Source organism: Mus musculus, chromosome 5, assembly GCF_000001635.26.
Source record: "Mus musculus strain C57BL/6J chromosome 5, GRCm38.p6 C57BL/6J".
NCBI lineage: Eukaryota > Metazoa > Chordata > Mammalia > Rodentia > Muridae > Mus > Mus musculus.
In genome coordinates, this window is record NC_000071.6 from 98828491 (window position 1) to 98855754 (window position 27264).

The following is a 27264-nucleotide window of genomic DNA, read 5'->3' on the forward strand; positions in this document are numbered from 1 at the left end:
ATGTTAGATTGCTGTATATATCCCAATTTGAGGTTCAGCACAGCAACATTTTGCCTTTCTAAGTAAAACTGATAAGTACGTGGTATAATCCCAAGATGAGTATAGAAAAAAAGATTTTAAGTCGTGCAGATACCAAGAACATTATAACAATTGGGCAAAATGACTAGTCTAATGTCTTCCAACACTAAACCTTCTCATTAGAGGGCCTTGAGAGCAAAAAGGAGCAGGTAGAAAGGATTTTGAATTGATTGAAGCATCCTTGAAGTCTATATTTCCACCGTAAGCTGACCTGACAAGGGAACCAGTTTACATGGTGCCCTGTTAGTTGACCAGGTCTAAGTTAAAGCTGATAAATATTTGCTTTTTGTCTCCTCTGGTCAAACCAAATCCCCCACTGGTACTCTTTAATCAGTCTCAGGGGGAATAATCTAACTGTTAGGGATCCTGTTTCGCACACTGAAGGAACAGTCTCGAGTGAGCATACCTGAAAATTATAGTATTCTTTTGGTAGATGATATGGCACTTATAGATGCCATGTTGTCAGTATTCTGAGAGTTTGGTTTGTATTATCTGTGTGAATTTTCACAGCAGAACAATGAGAGAAACATCATTCTGTATTCTCATGTTACAGATGCTGAAACTGAGACCCTAAGAAGTAAGAGAAGAACCAGGGTGGAAATTCTTAAGCCTGGGGCCACACTTCTCTCACCCTGCACCATGCTTCTAAAAATGTCCCCAATGCTTATTTTCCCCATTTCTAGTTTTTGATGACAAGCCTACCTCTATGTTCAAGTGACATTTTAAAGGAAGACTTTGAATCTCAGATAAAGATTGGCTGTTATAACCGATGTTATGGCACAAACACACAGAACAGTGAGGTTGAAATACTAAATTGCTTTTAAGTATCTGGCTGTCAAATTCCCATAAGGATACAATCCACTCTAATCCAGTGATGATTTTAAAATTACATAATACAAATCTTAAACACTGATGTCACTTGGGAATATTAAATCAACGGAGTGAAACATGAGATGTAAGCATATCATGTCTCCCTGGCTGCTTCAACCCCCATCTGACATTTGCCTGATATTTTTTGTAATAAATTACTTACGAACTTAAGTCAGCCTTCCTATTTAGTGATAGCCCCTTATCACATTCCGGCTGACACAAGAGATGACTTCCAGCCAACTCACCCATTCCTTTTGTTGTTATTCCACTGTCTTTTTTATTGGTCCTAGTTGATAAATGAAATTTGTATGTACTTGTGGCACATGATGTCATGCTAAACTAATTATTCTTGTAGTATTCCCTTGCCTTTCAAAACTCTGTTTTAATATAATTATCCTACAGAAATACACTTCTGTTATGATACAGGATGCATCTAAATTTAACTTACCTTATAAAAATCTCTACCAGAAGCAGTGCATGACTCACTGCTTTCTTAAAAAAACAAATAACTGAACAAATAAATAAATACCTGTAATCTGGTTGTTTTTATAAGTTACAAATGTATAAAAGATCCTGCCTCAAATGCTGTTAAAGAAGACAGGCAAACTATCCTTGAGAAATCTACCTTTGCTTTGCCTTAGAGAAATCACACATTGTGATGCAAATATCTATAAGGTAGGCACAGGGAAACACTGTTGCAATGGTCATTTAGATGATACAGTAACTAATGAATGTGGAAGCCGGCCAGAGGGAGTCTGTGCTTAACGTGGAATAAAGAGAGCTATCTGACTCAGCCAAGGTTTCAGGTTGCTTGTGAATCAACACAAACCAAGTCTCAAATAATTTCTTAAATCTGCAATAACTCTATGAATTCTTTTCATCTGCCCAGGTCAGCAAGGAAACTCTAATGGGCTTGATTTACAAAGAAGGAAGAGGAAGAGGAAGAGGAAGAGGAAGAGGAAGAGGAAGAGGAAGAAGAAGAAGAAGAAGAAGAAGAAGAAGAAGAAGAAGAAGAAGAAGAAGAAGAAGAAGAAGAAGCAGCAGCAGCAGCAGCAGCAGCAGAAGCAGAAGCAGAAGCAGAAGAAGAAGAAGAAGAAGAAGAAGAAGAAGAAGAAAGAAGGAAGAAGAAGGAGGAAGAAGGAGGAGGAGGAGGAGGAGGAGGAGGAGAAAGAAGAAGAAGAAGAAGAAGAAGAAGAAGAAGAAGAAGAAGAAGAAGAAGAAGAAGAAGAAGAAGAAGAAGAAGCAGCAGAAGCAGGAAGAAGGAGGAAGAAGAAGGAGGAGGAGGAAGAAGAAGAAGAAGAAGAAGAAGAAGAAGAAGAAGAAGAAGAAGAAGAAGAAGAAGAAGAAGAGGAGGAGGAGGAGGAGGAGGAGGAGGAGGAGGAGGAGGAGGAGGAAGAGGAGGAGGAGGAGGAGGAAAAGCTAAATTTTTGTTCCAACTCCTCAAGCCAAAAGTAATAGTATACGGACCCAGGTATTCCTTCCACTGTGGACTTTCATTGGCTGACACCCTGTGCACAAATGTGCAGTGACACTAATATGTAAACCTCCCTCAGAATTAAGGCCCAGTGACCCTAGAAGGGGCTTTAGAAATGAAAAGTCTAGCAATTGGAGATACATTCTGGCCTTTGGCTTTTATTTTTTCTTGTTTGGTTGTTTTGTCTGCAGCCCAGAACGATCTTTCCGCACTGCGTGCTCCCTGGCATTAGGCTGGGTGCCTGTGAGATGCAGACACAACATGATTCGAGTTTTCCAAGATGAGGATTTAGGTTACTGTGACCTCAGTTAGCATTAGGAACCCAGACAATGTTTCTTCTTGAAATGTTTGACTTCGCTTAATAAACAAACTAAAGGTACAAGAATTTCTTCCTCTCCTTCCCACCGTCCTCTCTCCCATTGCTTTCTAAATGACAATCCCATCTCCAGTGTTCTTTCTGGCGAGCCCAGAGAGCATTCGCTAATGGAAAAGTAAAATGTGCTGTAACGTTGCCTCAAGCCTAAATTAAGGTTGATTATCTATAAAATGAAAGTAATTTCAGACTTTCTGCTCTGCTAGATAAGCCAAGCACGTAGTCAATCAACTAGTTTGTACACTGTCGGGATATCAAATACACAGAAAAGGAAAAAAAAAGAGAGAGAAAGAAACGGGAATGATTGAATTGTGACTGAATGACTAGCAGGACGCTAGTAGCCCTCAAAAAAGACTATCAAACAAGATTCCTGTCTGTTTCTTACTCCATGGCATTGCAAGAATTTCCTTCACAGACTGCGTAGTTTGTAAATAATTAAATTATTTTCTCATGGGTCCAGAATCCAACAGTGCGAGAGCAACGTGCCGCTGATTTAGTTCGTGTCTGATGAGGATTCGCTCTGCTCCTGTGTACTCTCCCCACTAAGGAGGAGAGGGCGCCTGCTTTACCTCCTAATAAAGGAACTGGTACCTCAGCACTGGCCACCTTGGAGACCATTTCCCTCACCGCTTCACCATTTTCCCCAAAGCCCAGTTTCCGATTACTATCACATCAGCATTCAACTCCGAAGAACACAAATAATATTCAAAACGCTCTATTCTGCTCAGCACCTGAAATTACTCATTGTCTTCTTATGTTGCTATCAAGCTGGGTTTTGTTGGGGAAAATATGGATAGAGTAAACTTTTTTACCTTAGTGAGCCTTGTAAGAAAATAGCATTTCAAAATATTATGGCATAAAATAAACTTTGGCATTAATCCTAAAATTCCATGATTCTAAAAAAATGATTGTTTTCAATCTTGCTAGCTATTTGAAGTAGGAGATATAATTTAACCCCAGGGGCTATCTATAGTTTCTTTATCTGCAAAATTAAATTATTATCATATATTATTATTATTGATTATTTTTTACTCCCTTGGTCAGTAATATATCTTACATATAATATATTTAGCATATATTGTTTCTAATAGACATTATATATAAGCAAAATATCAGTCAGTTTAATTAAGTATTGGACAAGGTTTATATAGAGGTACTATATTTCCATTTCAAAAGTGACTCTCAGAACTCAGAATGTATCTCTGGCAGATTGTCTCCAATTCTACCAAACAATGGCTCTCTACAATAGAAGAATGTGTACTTTGTACTAGAGTTATGAATCTGTAGGTATAATTTAACCAATTCTCAAACTATTATTGGTTTTAGCTTATAGTATGTTATTAGCATGGTGTTATATAATGAACTCTATCACAATACAAAAAATGTTCTTTTTCATGTCTTCAACAATGCTGATATTTTCTTGTCTTAGTATCTCACTAAAGGAAAACTATTCTTGATGGTAGTTTCTCTCTCTCTCTCTCTCTCTCTCTCTCTCTCTCTCTCTCTCTCTCTCTTCTTTCTCTCCCCGTACGTAGTCACGTAGTCAAATAACTTGAACTACCAATCACAGTAGGACCAAGTACTTCAAACACTGAACAAAACACATTGATTTACTATCACTTCTTTTGTTTACCTATTATCCAACACTTGTATATTATTTTTTTAATTACATCTTTATATCTAATAAAAGACTAAGTTGGAACGAAATGCCTCAACATACTTTTTGCTTAGAACACAAAATATTGTTATATGTGTTCTAAGGGCAGCTTCCTCTGCCTTTCCATAGAAAACCAAAATAGGTAGAATGATACAGAAAAAAAAATCTATTAACAGGAAGATATGAGGCCAACAAATGAAAGTCCACCATGTCCTGAAAAATTCTTATTATAAAATACAGTCTTTATGAGGCCCTGATTCTCACAAAAGCCAGCTCTTATGAGTCCATGAGGGGAAGCAATGATTGAACACGTAAGAATCAACTGTGCAGAGCCAAAGCTGTCAACCTGTTGGGCGTGGGGGGGGGGGGCAGGGGACAAAAAGGTTCTTTAAGACACTGCTTGAACAACTTCAAGCTGTATAATTTAACACAGCATATTGTCTAGCCCAGCCATGCAGTCAATACTAAGCCTCACTCATAGCAAGTTCTGGGTGTGTCCTCCAGGTGAATGGACATATCAATGAACTATAGTTTGTTCTATAAGGAGATGGAAACAGCAGAATAATGTGTGAGGTGTGTGCTTTGTTTGTTAGAAAAATAACAATCTTTCTGAACCTCTAGCTCTTCCTTAGAAAAATAGTTATAGTTATCAAAATAAAAAGAATTCACAATCCTTCCTGCTCCAAAGTGCCTTAGGATTTTTTTTTCAAATGAGTTCTCTGAAGTACACAAACATATACATAATTTTTATCTTACCTCCTCAAAACAAACAAACAAACAAACAAACAAACAAACTACTATTTGGTCGACTTTTCTCCCACTAAATTGTGTGCATATCTCCAGATGTGGGATGAAGTTAAAAGTAGAGTGGGAAAGGACATCGTGGGCACTGGGGCACAAGAAGAAGCAAGAGACTGCGTTCCTCGTTCTCTGGAGTGACTGGACCTCTCTGGGACAGGTGTGGAGTACGAAGGCGTCAGCGTTTCCTCCTATGGGTCAAGCACTGGAACAAGGTGTGAAAGAACAGTTACCTCCCTGAGCTGAAGTACACTCATCACAGGGTCAGAGTGCAGGAGCACCCGGCGCTAGGCAGGGCTGTTTTAACCTTCACTTGCCCTCATAGCTGGGCTGACCCAGGCTGAAAAGCATGGCCCTTTCCTGAAAGCTGAAGGGTTTTCACGGTGGACAGACATGGAGCAGAACCAGAACTTCCTAGGTTAAATATTCATTACACGTGGGTGGTATTTTATAAACATATCCAGGACTTGCTATTGAAATGCAGATGTGTATTTTCTGTCATGAGGGAGATCTTCTTTTATAAAACAAAAGGAAAAAGAAAAAAAAAAGAAAGAAAGAAAATAGACAATGCCTAGAGCTGGAAATTGCCCCCTGGGCCAAGGGCAGATGTGAGGCCAGACCACAAACATGCAGGGAAGACATGAAGAAGAGAGGGGAACAAGGAATAAAAAAACCAAAAAGAAGTATAAAAAGCCAGCAAGCTCATCCCAGGAGAGCTAATTAAAAAGTCACAGCTGAGCCCAGCTTTGTACCATCTAGGAAAAAAAGGTCTGAAGCTGTAACGGGCAGAGCGGTCAACAGTGGAGGACTGGGAGGACTGGCTGACAGAGGCAAGACACAGGTGAATCCTCCTGCTAACCATTTCTACCAACTACACAGTGGCGGATGAAACTGAAGACTCACTTGCAATGTGGGGGAAAAACGGGGCGAGAAAATATTTAATGACACGGCCACCCTGACATCATCTCCCTATTCTAAAGCTTTCTGAAATCTGAATAAAAGCAATAGCCAGGCAAGCTTATGAAGGCAGAAACATCAGTCACCAAGGCTTCATTGCTGTTTCTTGAATGTTCGATATACAATGTTGAAGTGTTCAAAACAGTTGGCTGGCTGGCTGGCTGGCTGGCTGGCTGGATGGATGGATGGATGGATGGAGATAGATAGATAGATAGATAGATAGATAGATAGATAGATAGATAGAGATATGATAGATACATAGATGATAAATAGGTACATACATACATGATAGATAAAATAGATAGATTATAAATAGATATGACAGATGCAGAGATAGACAAATAGATAGATAGAAGATAGATAGATAGATAGATAGATAGATAGATAGATAGATGATAAAGAAATAATAGGAGTGAAACTAAATGCATGTTGTATTTCCTTGTAGACACAGTGTCCATGTGAGTGCATGTGTGTAAGCAGTATCATAGAATTAGATATTTTATGTATGAATTCAAATAGCAGTTAAAAGACAATTCTACTCTTTGAAATTGATTTGTTCAACCAAACAGGAGCCATAAACACTTATGAATATGCTGTAGGCCAAGTTGAATCCCGGGCATAGAGCAGTGAACAAAGGTGGACCCAGATTCCACTTTGTCATTAGATCAGAAGAACATCTGTGCCTACGCCCAGATGTGCTGAGGTCCTCTTTCCTGGCTGAAGTGGGCAATGAAAAACATTCACTGCGGCTTTTCTCAGAGTAAAGTCACAATCAGGTTATATGAGAGCAAGAGAACTGTGCCAGCTGCTTACAGCGTGGGTGAACAGGAGGGAGGGTGGAGAGACTGAAGAGGTTTGAAGACTGCCAACTAAGGTTGCTGTATTAACATGGCTTGAGGACAAGGAAACAATCACTAGAGTTGTGTTGAGGAATAAATATAATAATAATAATAATAATAATAATAATAATAATAATAATAATAATAAATGTACTAATAAAAGGACCAGGTCTTTGTCACCTGACAAGATTTATAAGCAGCTGAGGCATCATGGAACAAAAGAGGAAAGAAAGTAAAAATTGGAGAGAAAGGCTTAATAGAAAAGTCTTCTTAGTTTAAATGAACGAATCATTCTAAGAAGCAGAGAAAGTCAAGAGAGCAAGTCAACTCAGCCTTTAACACAGTAACAGAAAAGGCAAGCTAGAAGGGCCGCAACTCCGCAGCCCTTGAGGTCAAGAGGTCAAGGGTGGGGCAGGGCTTGGCTCACCTGTAATGCAGCCTCGCTGGAGCTACGGTTGCTCTTCAGGTGGAGCTGCCCTTCATCCTGCCAAAATTGTCAGAGAAGAGCAACAGCTCATTTATTCTTCAGAATGTCCTTCCACAGAGTGGGCATCTCCTTTTCTGAACACAGCGGGGCCTTAGGGATCAGAAACCTGACTTTAAAAGGCAAAAGTAAAGTCTAAGTAATATCAGATAAAGAAAAAAAACCATGAACAAACAAACAAAAAGATAAAACAAACCAAAAGCCATTGTTTTTTCTAACCCTGTTCTACAGGACTTAGGTAAGAAGGAGATACCGTGTTGTACTAAGCGCTAAGCTAGGACCTCAGACTCATTCTGTCATTCACTCTGCAAGAGTTCTTAGGCATCCTCTATAGGTTAAGCAATATGGGGTCATGAGAGAGAGAGGAGAGGGAGGGGAGGAGGGAGAGAGCGAGAGAGCGAGAGAGCAAGAGAGAGACAGAGCGAGAGAGAGCGAGAGAGCGAGAGCGAGACAGAGTGAGAGAGAGCGAGAGAGTGAGACAGTGAGAGCGAGAGGGAGAGCGAGAGCAAGAGAGCGAGAGAGCGAGAGCAAGAGGGAGAGCGAAAGGGAGAGTGAGAGAGCGAGAGCGAGAGCGAGAGGGAGAGGGAGAGCGAGAGAGCGAGAGCAAGAGGGAGAGCCAGAGGGAGAGCGAGAGCGCGCGCGCGCGCGCGCGAGAGAGAGAGAGAGAGAGAGAGAGAGAGAGAGAGAGCGAGAGAGAGAGTCAAAAATCCCTTCTGGGCTGTAGAACTTCCTGTAGAGAGTCAAATCCAATCTTAGCCTCTCCAGTTGAGCAGGAGTCTGCTCTGTTCATCTACTGAGGTTGCCTTGCCTTTCCCAGTAGAGTGGTACTAGAACTCATGATCGGCACAGTGAAATACATTGGCCTAGAGATTGGAGAGATGGCAAAGGGGTTAAGGGTACCTGCTGCGTCTTGTAGAGGATCCATGTTCAATTCCCCAGCACCCACATGGATGCTTATTACAACTCCCTGTACCCCCAGTGCCAGTGAACCGAGGCACTCATCTGGACTTCACAGATACCAGGTACATATGATGCAGAGATATGCATACAGATGCATACAGATATGTGTAAAAAATAATAAATCTTTCTAAAAAGTATTGAAAAAGAAGATTGGATAGATGATTATCATTTGAAAGTGATCTTGTAACTCTCTTTTCTTTCCAGCAAATAATATCTTAATTAATTTACTTATTTTTATTTTATACATATAGGTGGGTTTCACTGCATGTATGTGTATACACCATGTGTGAGCCTGGTGTCCTCAGAGGTCAGAAGAGTGTGTTGGTCAGAAGAGTGCTCTGGCATTGGAATGACAGATGGTTGTGAGTCCTCTTGTAGGTGCTTGGAATCACACCTGGGGTCTCTGGATGAGCAGACAGTAATACTCTTAACAGATGCAGCATCCTTCCAGCCTCCATATCTTTGAGAAGAGGGCAACAGGATTGAAGATGTCAAGAAATTATCCTCATTTTGGAGGAAAAGTTTAAAGAAAATTCACAAGGCATTTAAATAATTAAGTATGATCTGTGTCCTTACATGGATTTCTGAGGAGAAACAGATATAGGAAATTCTAAAACAGTATCTTGTCAGATCAGGATTTCCTCCAGTGTGTGAGTTCCTCCAGGTCTTCTCAAAGCTTCCTTCATGGTTTTTCTTCTCAAAGGGTCTTGATGGTTGTCAGCTTTAAAATACACAGAAGATTCCATTCTTCTATGTGTGAGCAGGTAGAAACTTACCAATTTATTTTACTCGTGGTTCATCCTTTTGATGAGAACTAAACAACAAGCATGTTTAGGTGAGAAGGGTGGCTGGATTCTGTTCTGTATCCCATATTTGCACATCTGATGGAGATGATGTACTCAATATTCTCCTGCTCTCCCATTCCGATAACATCTGTGATTCCCATGGGAGAGTTCAACGTGTGTTTATAAACATGCCTTTGGGAGGCGGCAGAGGAAACACGGAAGTAAGATCTGCACTAAGTGACCTCTAAGTTACAATGATACTGGAGTGTTCAAAGGCGGCCAATGATAATTTACTGAGTTCTTACTTTTTGCAAGACAAACTGTATTATCTTCATCTGTATGAGGGCCATATGGCAAAGAGTGAATTATCATCTTCGAAGTTGTTTTGTTCTCTAAAGTCATGATGGATATTGAGCTAGTGTCTACTAAATCCTTGCCATACAGGGAGTCTCTGGCCATAATATTTCCATTCAGGAATCAGTATATCACTTGGTTTTACATGGGTTTCTATTCAAAGGCTTCTTATCTAATATATACTGTTGATTCATTACCACTGTACTCAGCTGGAAGCACTGTCCCTCATGCTTGAATGAAGTGTATCCAATGCCTTTTTTCTCTCTACAATACCTTGCAGCAAGCCCTCTCAGGCTCAAAAATGTTGACCAGTACTTTAATATTATGGTTGGGGGGTTGTTCTAAAGGCAAAATCACTAACAAAGAGCACAAAAGAAGACTATGTGAAAAAAAAGACAGCTGCTTTTAGCACCAGCAGAATAAGAGAGAGGGTCTTGCCTTGGTCATGTTCATGTTACACAGCTCACAGTCTCACCCCTCTGTGCATGCACATGCATAGCTTCAGATGTGTCCCATCCTTAGTCAAGTTCACACAGTTAATTTCAGCAAGTAGGTAAATTTACAGACACGGAATCTGAGAAAGATAAATACTGCGATTTGTAACTATTGCTACTGTTTATAAAGAAATAGAGATTTGGAGAGCAAATGCAGCTTACTTCAGGACATCCATCTAAGAAGTAACCAAGTCAATAATAACTAAAGTCTTTAACCTTAATGCCTTCTTGCAAATTGTGTGACATAAGGACTCGAAGCATAGGTTTTGGAATCTGAGTGGCTGGGTTCAAAACATACTTTTTACCTTGTTTTCTTTCTGGCCTTAAAATATCAACTAACTCTTCCAGGCCTGATTAACTCCCTGGCATAATGTGGACACCAAGAACTGAGGTCCGGCTTGCAGGGACGACACTGAAACGAATAGCACTCATACATGGTCAACACAAGTGTTTGGGACATGAGTGTTTGACTAATCTCTCTGTAGCCGTCACATGCTAAATAAAAGCTGACCTAACACTGAATAAGAACATGGGATTCTAGGTATGTCCTCTCAGACTCAGGACAAGGTACACAGAAGGGAGAGCCAAGTCAGGTACTGATCAGAGTACAATGATACCAGATGAATCCACAGATAGAGAGACAATCCATACAAGATGAATAAATCTGAAAGTTGGCTATGTGTGCAAAGATGTGTGAATAACAATCACTGTGCTAAATACTTAACATGACAGAGGATTGACTCTGTTAAAAATTCATTTCAAAACAAGAGTGTGGGAGGAAACTTCCATAAGTAATGATTAAGTTCTAGAACATAGATAGGGCACCACTTCCGGGAGTAGCTTCATAGATATATCCTCAAGTGCATCAGTAGGAATGATCCCTAGATCTGTAGTTTTCATGTCCAAAGTAACATGTGCATATGTTCATGTGTGTGCAGTTGTGTGCACGCATGCAGAAGCCAGAAGTCTTCATTGGGTGTCTTCAGTCTCTGCCTTAGCTTTAGAGACAGGGTCTCTCCGTGAAACAGATGCTCACCAGTTAGACGGGCAGGGTCTTGCAAACTCCAGATATCCCCCTGTCTCCACTTCCCCAGTACTAGTATCATTGGCACTCACTGCTCTGCCTTGCTTTGACATGGGTGCTAGAAATGTGAAGTGAGATCCTCACGCTTGCACAGTAAGTGCCATCCTGACTCACCCATCCCTCTCATCCCTTCACGTCTTTGTCTGCCTTATACATCATTTTTTCCAGTTTTTTGTTTGCTTGCTTATCTGTTTGTTTGACACAGGGTTTCTCTGTGTAGCCCTGGATATCCTGGAACTTGCTCTGTAAACCAGGCTGGCCTTGAACTCACAGAGATCTGCCTGCCTCTGCTTCCTGAGTGCTGGAATTAAAGACATATACCACTACCACCTGGCTCTATGAACAATTTTAAAAAGAATTTTAATACAGACTTAAATGGCAATACCATGTATTGATAGAGTCTTTCAAATCACTGAGTAATTTAGTATATGTACATATATATACTGCCTCTATACCCTAACCATTCTTTGGCTCACAGACTAAGAACTAAGAAGATAATTATTTCACATTGATGAGATACACAGTACATAGAAAGCAACCCTCTCTCCACCTGCCTTGTATTTCATACTTTCAGATAAACTGGGTATCATCTAATAGAAAGGCAGCTATTCCAGCACCTGTAACTCACAATTCTACATCAAATGTAAGGATGGGTCTCATCTTCATATTTCAGCTATAAAAGGACACAATAAATATCTATATTTTTGTCCATTTCCTTCTTGAAATATGCTCTCATCCTTTTTCTTATGATCATGGTGTTGGAGACTTTACAAGTTTCAAAAAACATTAAAGAAAAGACTCTGTAATATCCAATACTACATTAACTCTGCTAGGTTATGGTACCTACTTCTTTTATCAGAGCAGAATGGTTTGAATGTTACAACATCTTGTTATAACAAGATGTTGCTGTACTATTTGTGGGTGAGATTGGCATATAGAACTCACTGTCTTTCAATAGTGCAGATTACCCTGATACCCTGAGTCCATAGGTAGATCGAATCTGACCAGTAAAGCTATTAAGAGCAAAGGCTGAGGTGGCTTTCTCCAACCACAGCAGGCAGGTCCTTCTCTAGCTTTCATGCTGCTGGCCTGCTTACTGGACCCACGGCCATAAGAGCCAAACCCTTATGAAAGAGAAAGAGGAAGAATTAGAGAGGCATGGGGAGAAAGAGCGAGTGCACAAGAGAAAGAAAGACCCAGAGAGAGGGGGGAGGAAGGGAAGAAAGAGAGTTTACCCAAAAGAGAGAGACCCAGAGATAGAGAGAAGGAGGAGGGGGAGAAAGAGAGCTTGCACAAAAGAGAGAGACTGAGAGAGAGAGAGAGAGAGAGAGAGAGAGAGAGAGAGAACCAGAGAGTGCACAAGAGAGATTGCTATAGATATATAAATATTCCTATATAGATAGATGATAGTTAGATGCAGATGGCATGTCCCTTACATGAAGTGCTTGTGAGTAGATTTTTCTGGGGTTTTAGATTTTGAAATATTTGTATAGATCTCACCAGCTGATCATCCCAATCCCAGGCTGAAACTCTAAGTAGTGCAGGATCTGAAAGGTTTTATTGTTGTTGTGTATTGTATTGTTTTATTTTTTTTATTTTTTTGCTTTTTAAAATAATTTTTTGGTACTCAAAAGTTTTGGATTTTGGAGAAGCCTCATATTTTCAGACTAAATATGATCCCCTTTTCTCTCTCTCTCTCTCTCTCTCTCTCTCTCTCTGTGTGTGTGTGTGTGTGTGTGTTTGTGTGTGTGTGTATGTATGTATGTATGTATGTATGTATGTGTGCCCCCTTAGTTTTTCTATCCTTTTCTAATTCTCTAGAAAACCCCTAACTAATACTGTGAACAACCATCCTCGGTTGTGTAAGGCATTGCTTGTGTGAGACACACTAAGACTGAAATAGTTCTAAGCAAACTGGCCGTGATCTTCTAAAGTAATGCCGTCAGCAGCACCTTGCCTAGTGAGAAGGAGCAATAGTGTTATATAGACTCGTAGAATTCTTCTGATGATCTCAGATATGAGATAATTACAAGTTAAATAATATTAACTTTGCACTGCAGTGTGTGTGTGTGTGTGTGTGTGTGTGTGTGTGTGTGTGTGTGTGTGTGTTTTACACAGAGGACCTGCTCGCCCCTTAGGGAGGGTCAGTAAATTGGAAATAAGTACTCTCTCCATTAAATAAGAGATACTTGATTAAATTAAGATCATATTTAGATTAGAAGAAATCCAAGGCTCAGATCTGACATCTAAGCTTGTTCTCTCATGCAAAACATGTCATGTATATATTAAACCAAAAGCATTTTTAAGCAGAAAATCAGAGGAATAAATAGAAGGATGAGCACAATACTCATATGGGTGTGGTCATGGAGAGCCAGTAATTATGCACACATGTGCATCCACTGATATAGCCCACAGAATCAGAAAGACGTCCCAGGAACCAAATTCTGAGAGTTGAGGAAACACAGATTAGAGGAAAGAAATGGGGAAAGGATTTCAGGTTTGAAATTATTTATCCATACATTAAACAGCCCTACTAAATAGTTGCTAAGTTCTCAGATTGCCATCAGAACCATAGGACTGACATCAGAGGCTGGGCTATTTGTAACAAATAGATTAGATGTACTGAGTTTATGGGAAAATGGAAAGGAAAACGAAGCTGACAGAGTAGACTGATAAATGTTCTCGGACTTTGGAATGAGAAGTTCAGATGTCAAATGTTGGTCCCTGGGGAGTCGCTGTGAATTCCTTAGTAAATACTGATTGAGATGTCATTGTGGGTATCCTGGTCCTAATTTTACACGTGAGAAGATAAAAACAAGCAGTAAGTCTAAGCCAGCTCGGATGTCAGTATGTCTTGCTGGCGAGAACGGAGGCAGTGATGACTACTGAGAAAGAAAAGATGGACTTCTCACTTTTTCACAGGATTGAAAAATAAAAATTCTTCCTCCCACTGACTTTGAGCTGGGCTAGGCTCCACATTCGGATATTACTCATAGATAAGGAATGCCATAAAACACCTGTGTCGGGTAATAAAATCCAACAGCATCGCTTTTACACTAGGACCTAATCTATATTCATCATTATTTAGTGGGACTTCTACCATGACCTGGTTACGGATACAAGTAGACCTAACTCTCTACAGAATACAGATAAAGCAATTCCACTACATATCAACATTCTACGGCTGCCTAATCCCGTTTACAGTCCCACCATAAAACAAATAATAATACTTTGTACTTGTGAACTGCCTCACACTGAAAATCTCAAATGTTTTATAGGCCATAAATTCTCCCAACACCCTTCATGAGATAAAAAATAATTACGCTCTCCAATTAACAGGTAAACTAGGAACTAGCTAAGCTGAAGAACTCACTTGTCCAAGGCCACTGAGGTAAGACAGAGTCCACTTGTTCTGAGACCTTGAACAGGGCTGATCCTGAGTTGAGCACATGGAAGGAGTTCTCCATGCTGGGCACTATTCCTACTTCCCCTTCCTCCTGTACCAATCTTTGGCAATGCTCCTAAGTTGCCTATAAGGTGTTAACTGATACCAGTAGATAGTGCTCAAGGTGTTAGCCTTCCCAGGAATATCTCTGTTTTATTGGGGGGCTTTTGAAAGCTGGACGCTTGACAAGCGCCAAAGAAAAGGAACTCGTTGACTCTGACGTAAAACTTGCTCCTGTCCCTAAAGCACAGAGTGTCCTACCCAGGGGCCCTGCACCCCTGGACCTTGATTCCTGGAGACCATCTCCACTGAGAAACTTCCTCCTATGTCAGTCAGAATGGGAGGTCTCACATGATGTTAAAGAGAAATGTGAAAAAGAGGGAGAGTCTTTTATGTGAGGCTGGGATCCTGTGTTTCTGGCTTTGCCACCCCAACAGGGAGGGAAGAGTTCCAACATTGTGTGGATCTGGGTTTTGTACCCACCTTTTGTTTGCAAGTGAATTGTTTCCTGGAAACACAATGCAAACCCTGCCGCTGGTGGGCTTTTTTTCACTGTGCAGGACAGGCATTTCCCATGATATTTCCAAGGAGATTGACAACATTTAAAAACCCCTTCTTATAAAAACCCCTTCTTAGACAAAAATTTGAAGCCACCAGGAAGATTCTTAGTTGCCTCTACCTTTGGCTGTGACTTGCATTAGATATTCTTCATTAATTTTAAATAGAAAATTTTCTAAATGATTCAGGAGAAAGGTTGCCACTTAGGAAGTTGGAACCTGAGGACCACTCCCACATCTTTAGGACATGCATCATGCCAATGATTTAGAGAAGAGTGTTGCATTATAAAGAACCATTGAACCTAGAGGGAGACTGCTCAGAGTAGGCCTCCATCACTGTCATAATGAAAAGATGTTTCTCTGAAGGAGACATAAACTGGAATTCGTTTCTGCTAAAAGGGAATAAGTGTTTGCTATCAATGTAAGGGACAATGTTACAATCAGGTAAAAAGAGAAGAAAAAGAGAAAGAAAGTTCTCTCTGTCTCCCCTTCTCTTCACACATCGGAAAGAGGAATCGCTGACTGTGCCCTCGCTGACTGTGCCCTGGCTCCTCTTCGTCACTCTTCAATAGTGATTCACCAAACAAGCAAAGAGCTTTCCTGGCACAAGGAATGACTCGTCCGGAAGCCGGCTCTCAGGAGAGATGTGTGTGTGCTCAGGTGCCCATTCATGCCGTTACTAGCTCTCACATGCCTATGTGCCCCATCAGAACCACCTGGAGTCGTGCAGGAAGCCCCAGGAAACAAGGGTAGTCTTAAGCTGGCCGGTCGGAACAAGGTTGTTAGTTCAGGCTGAACTCTACCGCTGGGTCTCATTCCAGGGAAATTTGCCACAGGGTAGCTTCAGCAAGAACAACCATTGCAGGACAGACATGTGTCAGGGGGAATTCTTGTCAATGAGTCAAACTGATGAAGTGTCAGAGATTCAAAATATATACTGAACTAGTTACAGAGGTAATGAAATCCCATTTATCTGTACTACTTACAAAATATACAATTCAATAAAAATGTGTGGCATGCTGAAAAATAGAATGTGGGATTATGGAAACAGAACAGCCATAGCTCTGTGAACTGTACTATGTAGGATTTTTCAGCTTCCACTTCATTGTAGTTCCTGTCTGGTCAGATCCCATTGAACTCTCCCAGTGCCTTTCGGGACTTCTGCCCTGTTTACAGCAGCATGGATACTTGAAATATTTATATAGTGTTTATGCAATCACTCTTCATTGCCCAGAAAAAAAAAAACTTGTTTGCAGGGGCTGGCTCCTTGCCAGAGTTATCTTGATCTTAATTTTATAAGGCAAGAATTAGCCTCAGAGTTCAAAAATTGAAAAACAGGGTGGGGGAGTTGTTGGTAGATGATCATCTGTGGTCATGGAAAGCTGTTTGCGTTTCTGTGGGCAGATATCCAGGGGCAGCAGCTTCAAATGACTTCCCTCCAGGAAGAAGTGACAAGAGAGATACCTGGAAATTCTGAAGCAAAAGGAACGAATAAAATAGTCCCCCCGCCCATCCATCTATGTACCTAAAGTCGCTGTCATCTTACCTCAGCAACTTTAACTGGTCTTGTTAAGGTTTTACGTGGGTCATCTGAGCAGCTACACCTGGAGTCAAGAGGGTGAGAAGCTAATGAATGGGTCACGGGTGAGATCACCTCCCTCAGTGACTAAGCTCCAGATCCAGGAGGGTCAGTACCATCGTCCATCCCCTGTCCCACAGCATCTACACATGGTATGGGGAGGTCGAAGGCATGGAGGAGGGTAAAAAGAGGGGAACACAGAGACCGTGAAGGAGAGGGAGAACCACAAGACTCATCCCTACGAGAGCCTTCTGGCCCCTCCTACGTGAGAGCAGTCATGGCAGAAATGAGAATGGAAATGATCATTGAGTCATGTGTGACACAGTGGCCATGTATAAAATATGTACTTGTGTTCCTGTTTTGAAACTCACTTCAGTAAGAATAATCACCAAAGGAGTGGGGTGAAAACGCAGAGAAGGGCTCTAAAGAGAAAATAATTTTTAAAAGTCAGTTTCTAAGGTCAAGAGACACACTAAAACAACTACCTACAGAACTGGACAGAAAGACATGGAGACAGACAGACAGACAGACAGACAGGAGAGAGACACAGAGACAGAGAGATAGAGACAGACAGAGAAACAGAGAAAAAGACAGGCAGACAGAGGGGAAAGTGAAAGGAGGGAAAGAGAAACAAAGAGAGAAAGAGGAGGTACCACTGCTGAAGGAAGGCCTATCAGAGGCTGTTGAGAATGTAAGGACAGCTTTTTGACCTGAACAGTCTATGGAGAGACACTGGTTAGGCTTATGAGAGGATCCATCCGGGAGGCAGAGTCCATAGGCAGCATGGCGGAAAACCGTGGAAGCAGCTCCCAGGCTAACCCTTCCAGGCTCCTGAGTTACTGGAGCACATAAGATAAAGCTCTTTTTAATATGACTAAGGCTTGACTCGAAGCATGTCATTGATGGGAACAGACAATTGGTGCAAGTCGACTTTTAGCTTGTTTTTTATGGATGTTGTGATAAATTCTTATAGCACTGTTTTTAGAAGTGAGACTTAGAAAATGTAGAATGCAGTAACATAAAGAAAAGTACAGTCAAGTACATACGCTGCTCAGTTACGAAACTCTGTATGCATGCTGTTCTGATTTGTTAATTAAAAAGGATAATAAAATACTGTAGAAAGAGATATGCTGCCCTCATAATTTCTATTTTTAATTAAGTAGAAAAAAATCAAAATACTATATGATTATAAAGATATAATCAACACACAGAAATATTCTACACCCTAGGCAAAGAAAAAGTGCGAGTGGAAAGTATGTTCTAAAATGCTAATTTTGGTTTTGTTTGAGTCCTGTGACTATGGGTGATGGAGAAATATATAAAGCACAGCCTGTGCCCTCGAGGAACTGACTAATTCTTCTCTCTTATTATATTTGTTTAGTCATCTTTAATTTTCATATCGTTAAAACTTTAAGGAATGCCTTAATTGAAAACAAGTTGAGTGACTTTTACAAAAGGAGAAAGTAAACAAATGGCAAATCATATTGTTTTATTTTATAAGAATAGAAAAATGATTTAATTCAATGCATTTTCTAAGAGAAACAAATGGGTTTGGCGGACTTAATGGGACACTCATTCCACGTGTCATCATTCAGTTCCACTGAGTCAGCAAATATGGAATACGTGGGTATTCCTATAGAAGACGATCCTGTAGAAGAACCCTGAAGGAGACAGCAAGAAGAAAAGCTAGACAACCAATCCCTACATCAAAGACTAACAAAAGTAAGTTGATGGGAAGCTACAACCAGCTCTCCCCACACCCAAGACAGCTTTACATTCTCATTTGATGTTGCTATATAAATCAGAGAATGGATCCAGGATGACTAATATTTTATGTAAATTTCTAGAGAGTGAGAGATTGTCATTCGATGGTGCTTAGTAGAAAACAGTGGGAACTGGTCACTAGAAGATGCCTAGCAGGCCATCCTCGTCCATCTCTATGCTTGTCCAATCCCTACATCAAAGACTAACAAAAGTAAGTTGATGGGAAGCTACAACCAGCTCTCCCCACACCCAAGACAGCTTTACATTCTCATTTGATGTTGCTATATAAATCAGAGAATGGATCCAGGATGACTAATATTTTATGTAAATTTCTAGAGAGTGAGAGATTGTCATTCGATGGTGCTTAGTAGAAAACAGTGGGAACTGGTCACTAGAAGATGCCTAGCAGGCCATCCTCGTCCATCTCTATGCTTGTCCCGGGCAGCTTTCTTGCAGAGTGTCTTGTACTGGCTGTTCAGATCATCCAAGTTCCCTCTCAAATCCTGTCCTTTCTTGACCTCAGTATCACAGAGCAATGCTCCACTCCCTGCACAGCCCTTGATCCTACAACTCTGATTTATTATCTTCAAGGTGTTTCTGTGACTTTTTTGTTCATTTGACGAAACTTCTCGATGTTTTAAGACCCTGTGCTCAATGTAGGAAGTCATGGAAGCTTTTAGAACATCATGTGCATGGTTCATAGCAGGAACTCAGTGAAGATCTACACACAAATAGGAGAGGAACATCTGCCTCTCAGTCTCTGTGTCTGTCTTGACTCCAGACTTAAAACCCCATAAACTGTCACCTTGTTCCCAACTGTCCCACCAGCAGGTAGCATGTCCTGTATCTGGTGATATTGCAAAACTGACAAAAAGGCAGAGACTGCAAAGAAAATCACCCAAAGACAGAAAACCGGAGCTGAAAAGATGGCTCGGTGGGTAAGGACATTTGTGCTTCTAGAAGCCCGGAATCCAGAGGAGACTGAATGCCTCTTATGACCTCCTCAGGCACCTGCATATATGCCATATGTTCATACAGACACACAGGCACACAGAAACACACATAAATTTTTGTCATGTTTTTAAAAGCCAGAAAACCAGAGGAAAAACTGTCATGCAAGACAGATTGTGTAGTTGTGTGTTAATATTAGTGTGTTTATTCCCATGATCCTTTAGCAAATTTTATTTGCAAGTTCTAATATGTCAATGCTGTGACCCAGAGGAGAGTGAAATACCTATTGAGCTTGGCCAGAATGAGTGAGAAAAACATAGCATAGTACCCCCCCCTACAGAGATGAACATAGTATAGTGCCTCCCTGCAGAAAAAAACATAGCAAGTACCCCCATGCATAGAAGAACATAGCACAATACTTCCCTACATTCTGTGGATAGAGGAACCCACAAGAAAACAATGGAGCAGATGGAAATTCAGAGGTCAGAGGTCAGATCCTGGTATCCCTCACTGATAGGGGACTGGGTGTGTTTTATATCACTATCATTTTAAAGAGGTAGATCTTGCTTTATAAGAGCAAATGAGCAGTGTAAGCAGACTCTTCAGTACTATAGGAGAAGCACTGAGTGCTGTGACAGAAAACACCTTGGACTACGTGGAGTTCTATGTGGAGAAAAATCACAAAGCAGGCAAAGGACACCTGCAAGCAGAGAAAGTTGTAACAAAGCACCTACTGGGTGAGAGAGAGAGAGATGAATGCTCAAGCCACCTACTGTGTCTGAGAGAGTGGAAATATGTGGGAGAGAGAGGAATGTTCAAAGCACCTACCGTGTGTGAGAGAGAGTGGAAATGTGTGAGAGACAAATGCCCAAAGCACCTACTGTGTGTGTGAGAGAAAGAGATGAATGCTCAAGTCACTTGCTGTGTCTGAGAGAGTGGAAGTGTGTGTGAGAGAGGAATGCTCAAAACTTAAGTTTAGGGGAAATCTGAAAAGCTCAAATGCCAACCTGAGGTCTCAATTTGATTTTTTTTTAATGTAGTTGAAATGTGCAGCTCTGTATTGCCTCTGGGAGAAAGTTTATAATAAGAATGGACTGTCCAGTAGTTGACTGCTTGGATACTAGAGCATTCAGCATTCTAAAAACTCAGATTTCTAAAACATCTCCTAGTGACCTGAATCTTTAAGGGACCCCTCCATTCTGCGTGGGTAGAATCAGTGTGTATGACAGCATTCACTGAGATAAGCAGCTTAGGTCGAATGCCAAAGCTGTCCTTGAAAGACAGGGATAACTATTGGTGGGCCTAACCTCAGGTCAACTCTTTAAAAGAAGGGTTTTAATCTTTGTTTTTGTTTCACTTTGGGTTTTGATGTTGTTGTTGTTGTTGTTGTATTGTTGTGTTGTTTTTTTCTGTAGAGAGATTATAAAATACCACAGTTAACATACAAGAAAATCCTCTCTGCTAGTTAAAGATGGAAGGGAGCAGAAAGAAGAAATGGCTGGTGGCGTCCAGGAATTGACACAAACCCTGGCAAACAGCTGGCTAGATGAGACTTCGATCACACAACACAACAGAGATGGTTGAAAATGGATGGGTTCAGAAAAAGACTTTTCTCCAGAGCCCTCAAATGAGAACACCAAATTGACCAACAGTTTCATTGTGAGGCCCAGAGCAGAGAACTCCCCACACCTGCCTGCACTCTAGACCGGCGAGGTGATAAATGGGCATTGGGCAAGCCTCTGTGCTTGTGGTACTTTCTTACGCAGCAATAGAAACCAAGTACGGTTGGAGTGAGATAAAAAATAGAAACCCTCAGGTCCACTTCTGAGATTATAAAACTAATCTGTTTTAAAATACATCAGTAGCTCAACGAAAGAGGGTGCAATAAAAATAAATAAGGTGGAGAAAGTGGATAGGAAAAAAAACTTAAGAATAGATGCAATCTAAGGACTCGATGTGAAGGTCTGAGAAACGTCAGAAAAGAGGCCCAGACATGGAATCCTGTGACTGAACGGATAACAGAGTCATTTCTAAAAGTTTTCAAGCAAGACCATGCCTCCAGGGTGGCAATGCCGAGTTTCATTTTTCATATAGCAAAAATCATGGCATCAACAGGGTATCCATACATTTATTAAAAGTGGGTGCCAAAGCCCCATAGAGAAGCCAGAGTCAACAATGTTATTTGCAGCTGTCCCGATAGCTTGCTAAGAGGAGCGCACAGTTACTGGGACTTAACTGAGGAAATGTGGTGAGGATGTTGGGCGAGAAGCAAAGCAATCCATAAGAATGGCCTCCCTACCCCTGGGTAAATGAGACTGCACTGAATATTTTATCTAAAAGTCTCCTGGAAAAATCTGTTTCTTAACTTTGAAACCGTTCAATGTCACCTTTTCCGTGCAGTGTGTCTTCTATGGTTAACAGGAAAAAAAAAAAAAAAAAAAAAAAGCACTCAGTCAATCAAAATGACATCAATTTTTCCAAAGTTAATTAATAAGCTATCCCATGTCCCTGGAAGACTCTTTTCCTGGGATGAGACACCATTATGATATCATCTTCTTATTCTTGACACTAAATTAAGTGTCACGATCAAAACAGATGCTAAATATTTACTGGAAAGATGAAACAAAGATGGAGACATAAAAAAGACAGGAGCCAGGCCCCACAGCTGCAAATGCAGCCTTACAGGATGCAATGTTAACTCTCCCGGGGCTGTTGGAACAAATGAGGATTCACTCCCGGGGCACCAACGACAGACCAACACCAACAAACAACTCTGTCCAATCCAGCTCATTTAATTGTGGTTACATATAGGAGCACGGGTAAGGGGCTATCTACAAGAGCCTGAGCAACTAACCAGTGTCTACATCAATAAAGAAGAGCCCTTGCCCAAAAATCACTAACTGCTTACATTTTCACGGGGAGCAGGATGGGGCCTCACATGCTGCCTGCTCCTCAAAATACCTCCTCCTTATCCTCAGAGAAATGTTAGTGAAAATCTTATGTAGGTTATCACAACTGCCCTAGCTATGCCATAGTGAGTATTCAATAACCATTCTGATGGGGAGATTTTAGTATTTGGTTACACATAGTGCTTAAGTATATATATATTCTATATCACACTGCACATTCACATATATATATATATATATATATATATATATATATATATATATATATAGATCTAGGCTTTTGTAGCCAAAAGTAGAGATCAATTCAACAAACTCCACTAAAATTCAAATTGTGTTTTGCTGTGGTTTGTAGCAATAAGAAAGCCTTTCTTCAACTCTTTGCATTTAAGAAAGAGATGAGAATGAGTCCCTGTCTCCATAGCTAAATGAAAAAGTAACACTAGGGTAAAGCAGAAGTGTCCTATTACTAAAAATTAAAATGACATTTTGGACATGGTGGTTCAATATTTTAACCCCAGAACTCCGGAGGCAGAGGCCAGCAGCTCTCTGTTACTTTGAGGCCAATTTGGTCTGCACAACAAGTTCCTGGACAGCCAGGGCAATACAGAGAAGCCCTGTCTTGAAGAACCATCTAAACAAACCAAAATTAAAACAGCTCAATCTGACACAATAAAGGAATCAGGTACAAGACCAGAGATGTATTTGTACCAGTGATGTATTGAGCTCTGAAGTCCCCTCCGTAAATGAAGAAACGCTAAACCCGAATCTGACCAGAATTAGAAAGCCTATGATCTAGTTGTTTACTGTTTTAGAAGAGCAGGCATCAAAAGATGCTAACAACATTGAAACTATTTCGATGACTAGCTCTGAGACTCTATGGCTCTGACAACAGAAATCACACTCCTGCTGTCTTGACATATCCCACAGAGGCAGCCTCAGGAGGGCTGATGAGGGAGCAGTTCATTTCCAATGCAGTTTGCTTTCAAATCAATTCCCTCAAGAGTTGCTTAGGAGATGGGCACCTCTATTTGTCTTTTCTAGACACACCACTCCTGGATTCCCTGTTTCCTCTATGGCCCAGTCATTGGTAGGGCATTTATGTACATGACATAAAACAGTTTAGGGTTTAGATTTCTCCTAGTGTTACCACTTGGTTCAATGGTTTCCATATCCAGATACTAGTCTCTGAGTTACAGCTGAAAGACCCTAATAGGGATCACTCCACTACGTCGAACACCTCCTTTACTTTGCTTGGTTCAAATCTAATAGTTGGTCACTAAAGTATAAAGACGGATATAGTTTGATAACATACTGACAGGCCATTTTCCTCAAACTCAGACAACTCTCCCTAAGCAATTAAAATATCTTGGGAACTATGTTAATATTACACACACACACACACACACACACACACACACACACACACACCCATCACCAACATTCTTATCCCCTCCCTTGCTCCCTCCCTTCGTCTTCCCTCTCCTTTGGAAGGGTCTTAGTCTTGCTATATAGACTAGGGTCTGGTTTCCAATGTACAATCCCCCAAATATTGGGCCTTCTGTGTAAGTGTGTGTGTGTGTGTGTGTGTGTGTGTGTGTGTTATTTGAGCAATGGAGAAAATACAAGCACAGAGAAGTGAAGGTTTATTCAGTTAGGAAGGAGCGAAGGCATGCAGGTATGCAGCATTTCCAGTCCCCGTGCAGTGGCTTGGTACAAATTAAAAGAACCATATAGATTATAGGGCAACAAATTGTGCAGTGGAAATATGAACCAGAGTTAAAGGCATGAGGGAAGCAGTTCCTTGGAGATACCGAGAGAAAGAGGATAGAGTTTCCATCCTGAGGGCTCTGGCTGTGAGAAACTATCTACTGATGGGTCACAGTGACCACGTTGTGCAGGAGGAGTGGAGGACTTCCTTCTCCATCTGGCTTTGCTTTGAGGCAGAGCAGGAAGCTGCTGCAAGGACATTTCACACAACTGAGAAAAAGCAGAGAGGGGAGGGAACACAAAGGCTCACAGGGGAAATCAAAGGGTTAGCCTTCCAGTGCCTATTGAATTTTGCAATTAGGTTTTTATTATTAATCACAAAAGCTATTATGTGTTCTATGCCAGGCGAAGCTCACCCACATGATCTCATTGGAGCCTCTCGACCACTCTTGAAGTCTATGGCATTATCTGCAGAGCTGTTCCCAGGGTGACTAAGGGCAGAATTCAAACAGCTGAACAGTGGGTTGAGAAGTGACTGAGAGGGGGAGACCATGGTCTGCATTTGGGATACATTTGGGATAATTTGGGATAAAAGGATTGAGAGTCTACTAAAGACCAGACCTGTGCCACTCACTGAGTACTGGTTTCTAGTATTACTCCAACAAAACTCTAGGAGGGTTTATCATTCCCCAACAAAGGAGAAACTAAATGTTGAAGGCTCATTGTGACCTGCGAACCTATTTCTTTTCAAAAATGTCAATGCACCAGAGATGGGACAGTTTCCCAAAAGGGACATTGACTGAGAGTCCTACTGCCAGGAGCCATGGCAAGGGCATAGTCTGCTTAAGCCAATTTAAATGTCCGTTCCATTCTTAAGTATGTAGAGATCCTAGAGTAGAAGTCAGGCAAGTCAGGCTCCCTGGGTTTGGAGCCCAGTTCTGCCACCTGCTAGGAATCATCTTTTCTCTCAGTCTTTTAGTCTGCAACATGGGATTTGTTTGAAGGTTCTTTGAAAACAATGCACAATGCCTACGGCCCATGATTTGTGATATAGGCCTGGATCCCGCGTGCTAGAGAGGCTGAAGCAGCAGGGGTCTGAGGTCAAGGCCAGCCCTGGCTACACAGTGAAATCCTGTCTGGACACAGGGGATGACAAGTACCTAGGATATGTTATTTGCAGTAAACAGTGCTGGCTAGCAGTTTAATGTTTCTCTGACACCATAGGGTGCTGGCATGGCGTGGACAACAGAACTAGTTATATTCGAGTCTGCACACCAGGTTCTTCCTAAAGGCCCTGACTCATTCTCACATCAGCTGTCTTCAAGGAAACCTATTGAGAGAGGTCTGACAGTGCGAGCTGGACTTGTGGTAGTTAGCTTATCTTTTTAAAACATGGGGTGGAATTTCATTTTGTTTATCTCCTCCGAAGAAGATGAGGATGTATGTGAAAAGAAACTCTATGAAGAATAAGCTGTAGGAGGGCAGCGCAGGTGTCTGGGTACAGGGCCCTTCCAAGTGTCCCAGGGAAGGAGCCAACTGTGGTGTTCGTATAGTGGTGATTTTATATGGAATCAGCGGAATACAAAGCAAACTGCAAATAGCCAAAACCTCTACAACAAACAAAGGGAACAAAAAACAAAAAATAAAATAAGAACAAATAAGGGAAAAGAAACTGCTACTTGCCTCTGCCTTTTTGCTAGGAGGAATGTAGCCACTTGTGCTCAGATTTTTTAAAAAGTCCCTCCTACTCTTCCTCCATCCTCCCCTCGCCAGCGCCACCTGCCCCTCCCCGTGCGCCCTCCCTAGTCTCTCCCTACCCTTCTGGTTCTGGCTCCCTGGTTACTTCGCTCCAGGCTTCTCTCTTCTGGAGGTAGTCTTGCTCCAGCTGCCTTAGGAAGGCGAGCCAGAGGCTAGAGGGAGAACTCGCTGCAGGCGGACCGGACAGATCAGATCAGGACAAGAAGGAACAGAACCAGTCTCTCTATCTCTGTCTCTCTGTTCGTCACTGTCTCTGTGTCTCTGTCTCCCTGTCTCCCTCTTTCTCTGTCTGTCTGTCTGTCTTCACACACACACACACACACACACACACACACACACACACACACACACCACACGTCCTCTGAGAACTCAGCTGGCTGCGACAGCGCACACCCCGCCCCGGCACGCGTCCCAGGCTGGTGGAGCGCAGATCCAGATCCCCATAGCGGCAGCCCGGCCGGGTGTTCCCAGTCTCAGGTGGCACGGAAGGGAGAGCCCGCGCTTGACAACTCGGCTGCGCTCGCCCAGACCTTCCGCCCTCCGGCTGGCCGGCGAGAGGAGCTGAGCGGGCGCGGCTGCCACCCAGAGCCCACCTGCCGACCCTCGCGGCCTCGCTCCAGCTGTGCCCGGCTCTCAGTGTCCCGCTCCGCAGCTGGAGCACCACCCCGGCTCTGCCGCCGTCCCTTTCGCCTCCGAGGTGTCGCGGGCGACCCGAAGTAGAGCGGTGCGACAGCAGGACTTCGCTATGGCCGGGGCGCGCGGGCTGCTCTGTCTATGGCTAGGTTACTTCTGCCTGAACCTGGCACAGGGACAGAGACCAAACTTGCACCTCCCGGGACTCCGTGAGACTGAGCCAAGCGACCGCGCGACAGGTGGTAGCCCGAGTCCGGACCTGAGGCCGCACGACAAGGTGTCGGAGCATATGCTGTGGCTCTATGACAGGTACAGCGGCAGCAGTAGAGTCCAGGCTACCCGGACACCGGGCTCGCAGCTCCCGGGTCCTCAGCCCCTGCGCGGTGGTAACACGGTCCGCAGCTTCAGAGCCGCAGCCGCAGGTGAGTGGGAGGGAGAGGGAGCCCATCCCACCCCGGGGTGCAGAGGACAGCCCCTCCCGCCGTGCCACTCCACTCCGCTGTCTCCTGGCGGTACACTGTAGGGACCTTTCTCATATGCTGCCGTCTGGTCCCCTCTGCCCTCTCGGAATTTTCCAGGGACGTTCCGGATAAGCCTAGTTTGAGCCCAACTGAGACGGGAAAGCAGAAGAAAAGCTGGGACAGTGGCAAGGCTTAGTTAGAGGTGCAGCAGGAAAGAGGCCAAGGGAGGACACCCAGGGTCCAGAAGCCCTCTTCCAGGCACCCCTACGGAGATCTTATGCTGATGATTTAAT

The 27264-nt window shown here is 42.2% G+C and overlaps 1 protein-coding gene and 1 long non-coding RNA gene across 4 annotated transcripts in view, besides 3 other annotated features; one reads left to right on the forward strand and one right to left on the reverse strand.

Moving 5' to 3' along the window:
• Positions 1-4262: 4262 nt before the first annotated feature.
• On the reverse strand, positions 4263-26017 carry Gm34563. 2 transcript variants are annotated; one of them, XR_389376.3, is made up of 3 exons: positions 25937-26017; positions 7474-7643; positions 4263-5455 (listed from the first exon to the last, which is right to left on the reverse strand). It is a non-coding gene; the product is annotated as a predicted gene, 34563 (long non-coding RNA). The 2 variants fall into 2 exon arrangements; XR_389375.3 differs by lacking the exon at positions 25937-26017 and adding an exon at positions 16756-17199.
• Positions 24307-24811: a silencer, noted in NCBI's record as "CoreECR". NCBI's record gives its function as "negatively regulates promoter activity" and the evidence as "EXISTENCE:reporter gene assay evidence [ECO:0000049][PMID:23451274]".
• Positions 24307-26012: a biological region, named in NCBI's record as "Bmp3 5' regulatory region". NCBI's record gives its function as "regulatory_interactions: Bmp3".
• Positions 25149-26012: a promoter, noted in NCBI's record as "0.8 kb minP fragment". NCBI's record gives the evidence for it as "EXISTENCE:reporter gene assay evidence [ECO:0000049][PMID:23451274]".
• Positions 25925-27264, forward strand: part of Bmp3 (bone morphogenetic protein 3) — a 29639-nt gene continuing 28299 nt past the window's right edge. For both annotated transcript variants that reach the window (NM_001310677.2, NM_173404.5), the window contains exon 1: positions 25925-26932. In NM_001310677.2, the coding sequence (NP_001297606.1) occupies positions 26623-26932 (310 nt within the window). In that variant the 5' untranslated portion in view covers positions 25925-26622. The remainder of the gene's footprint in view (positions 26933-27264) is intronic.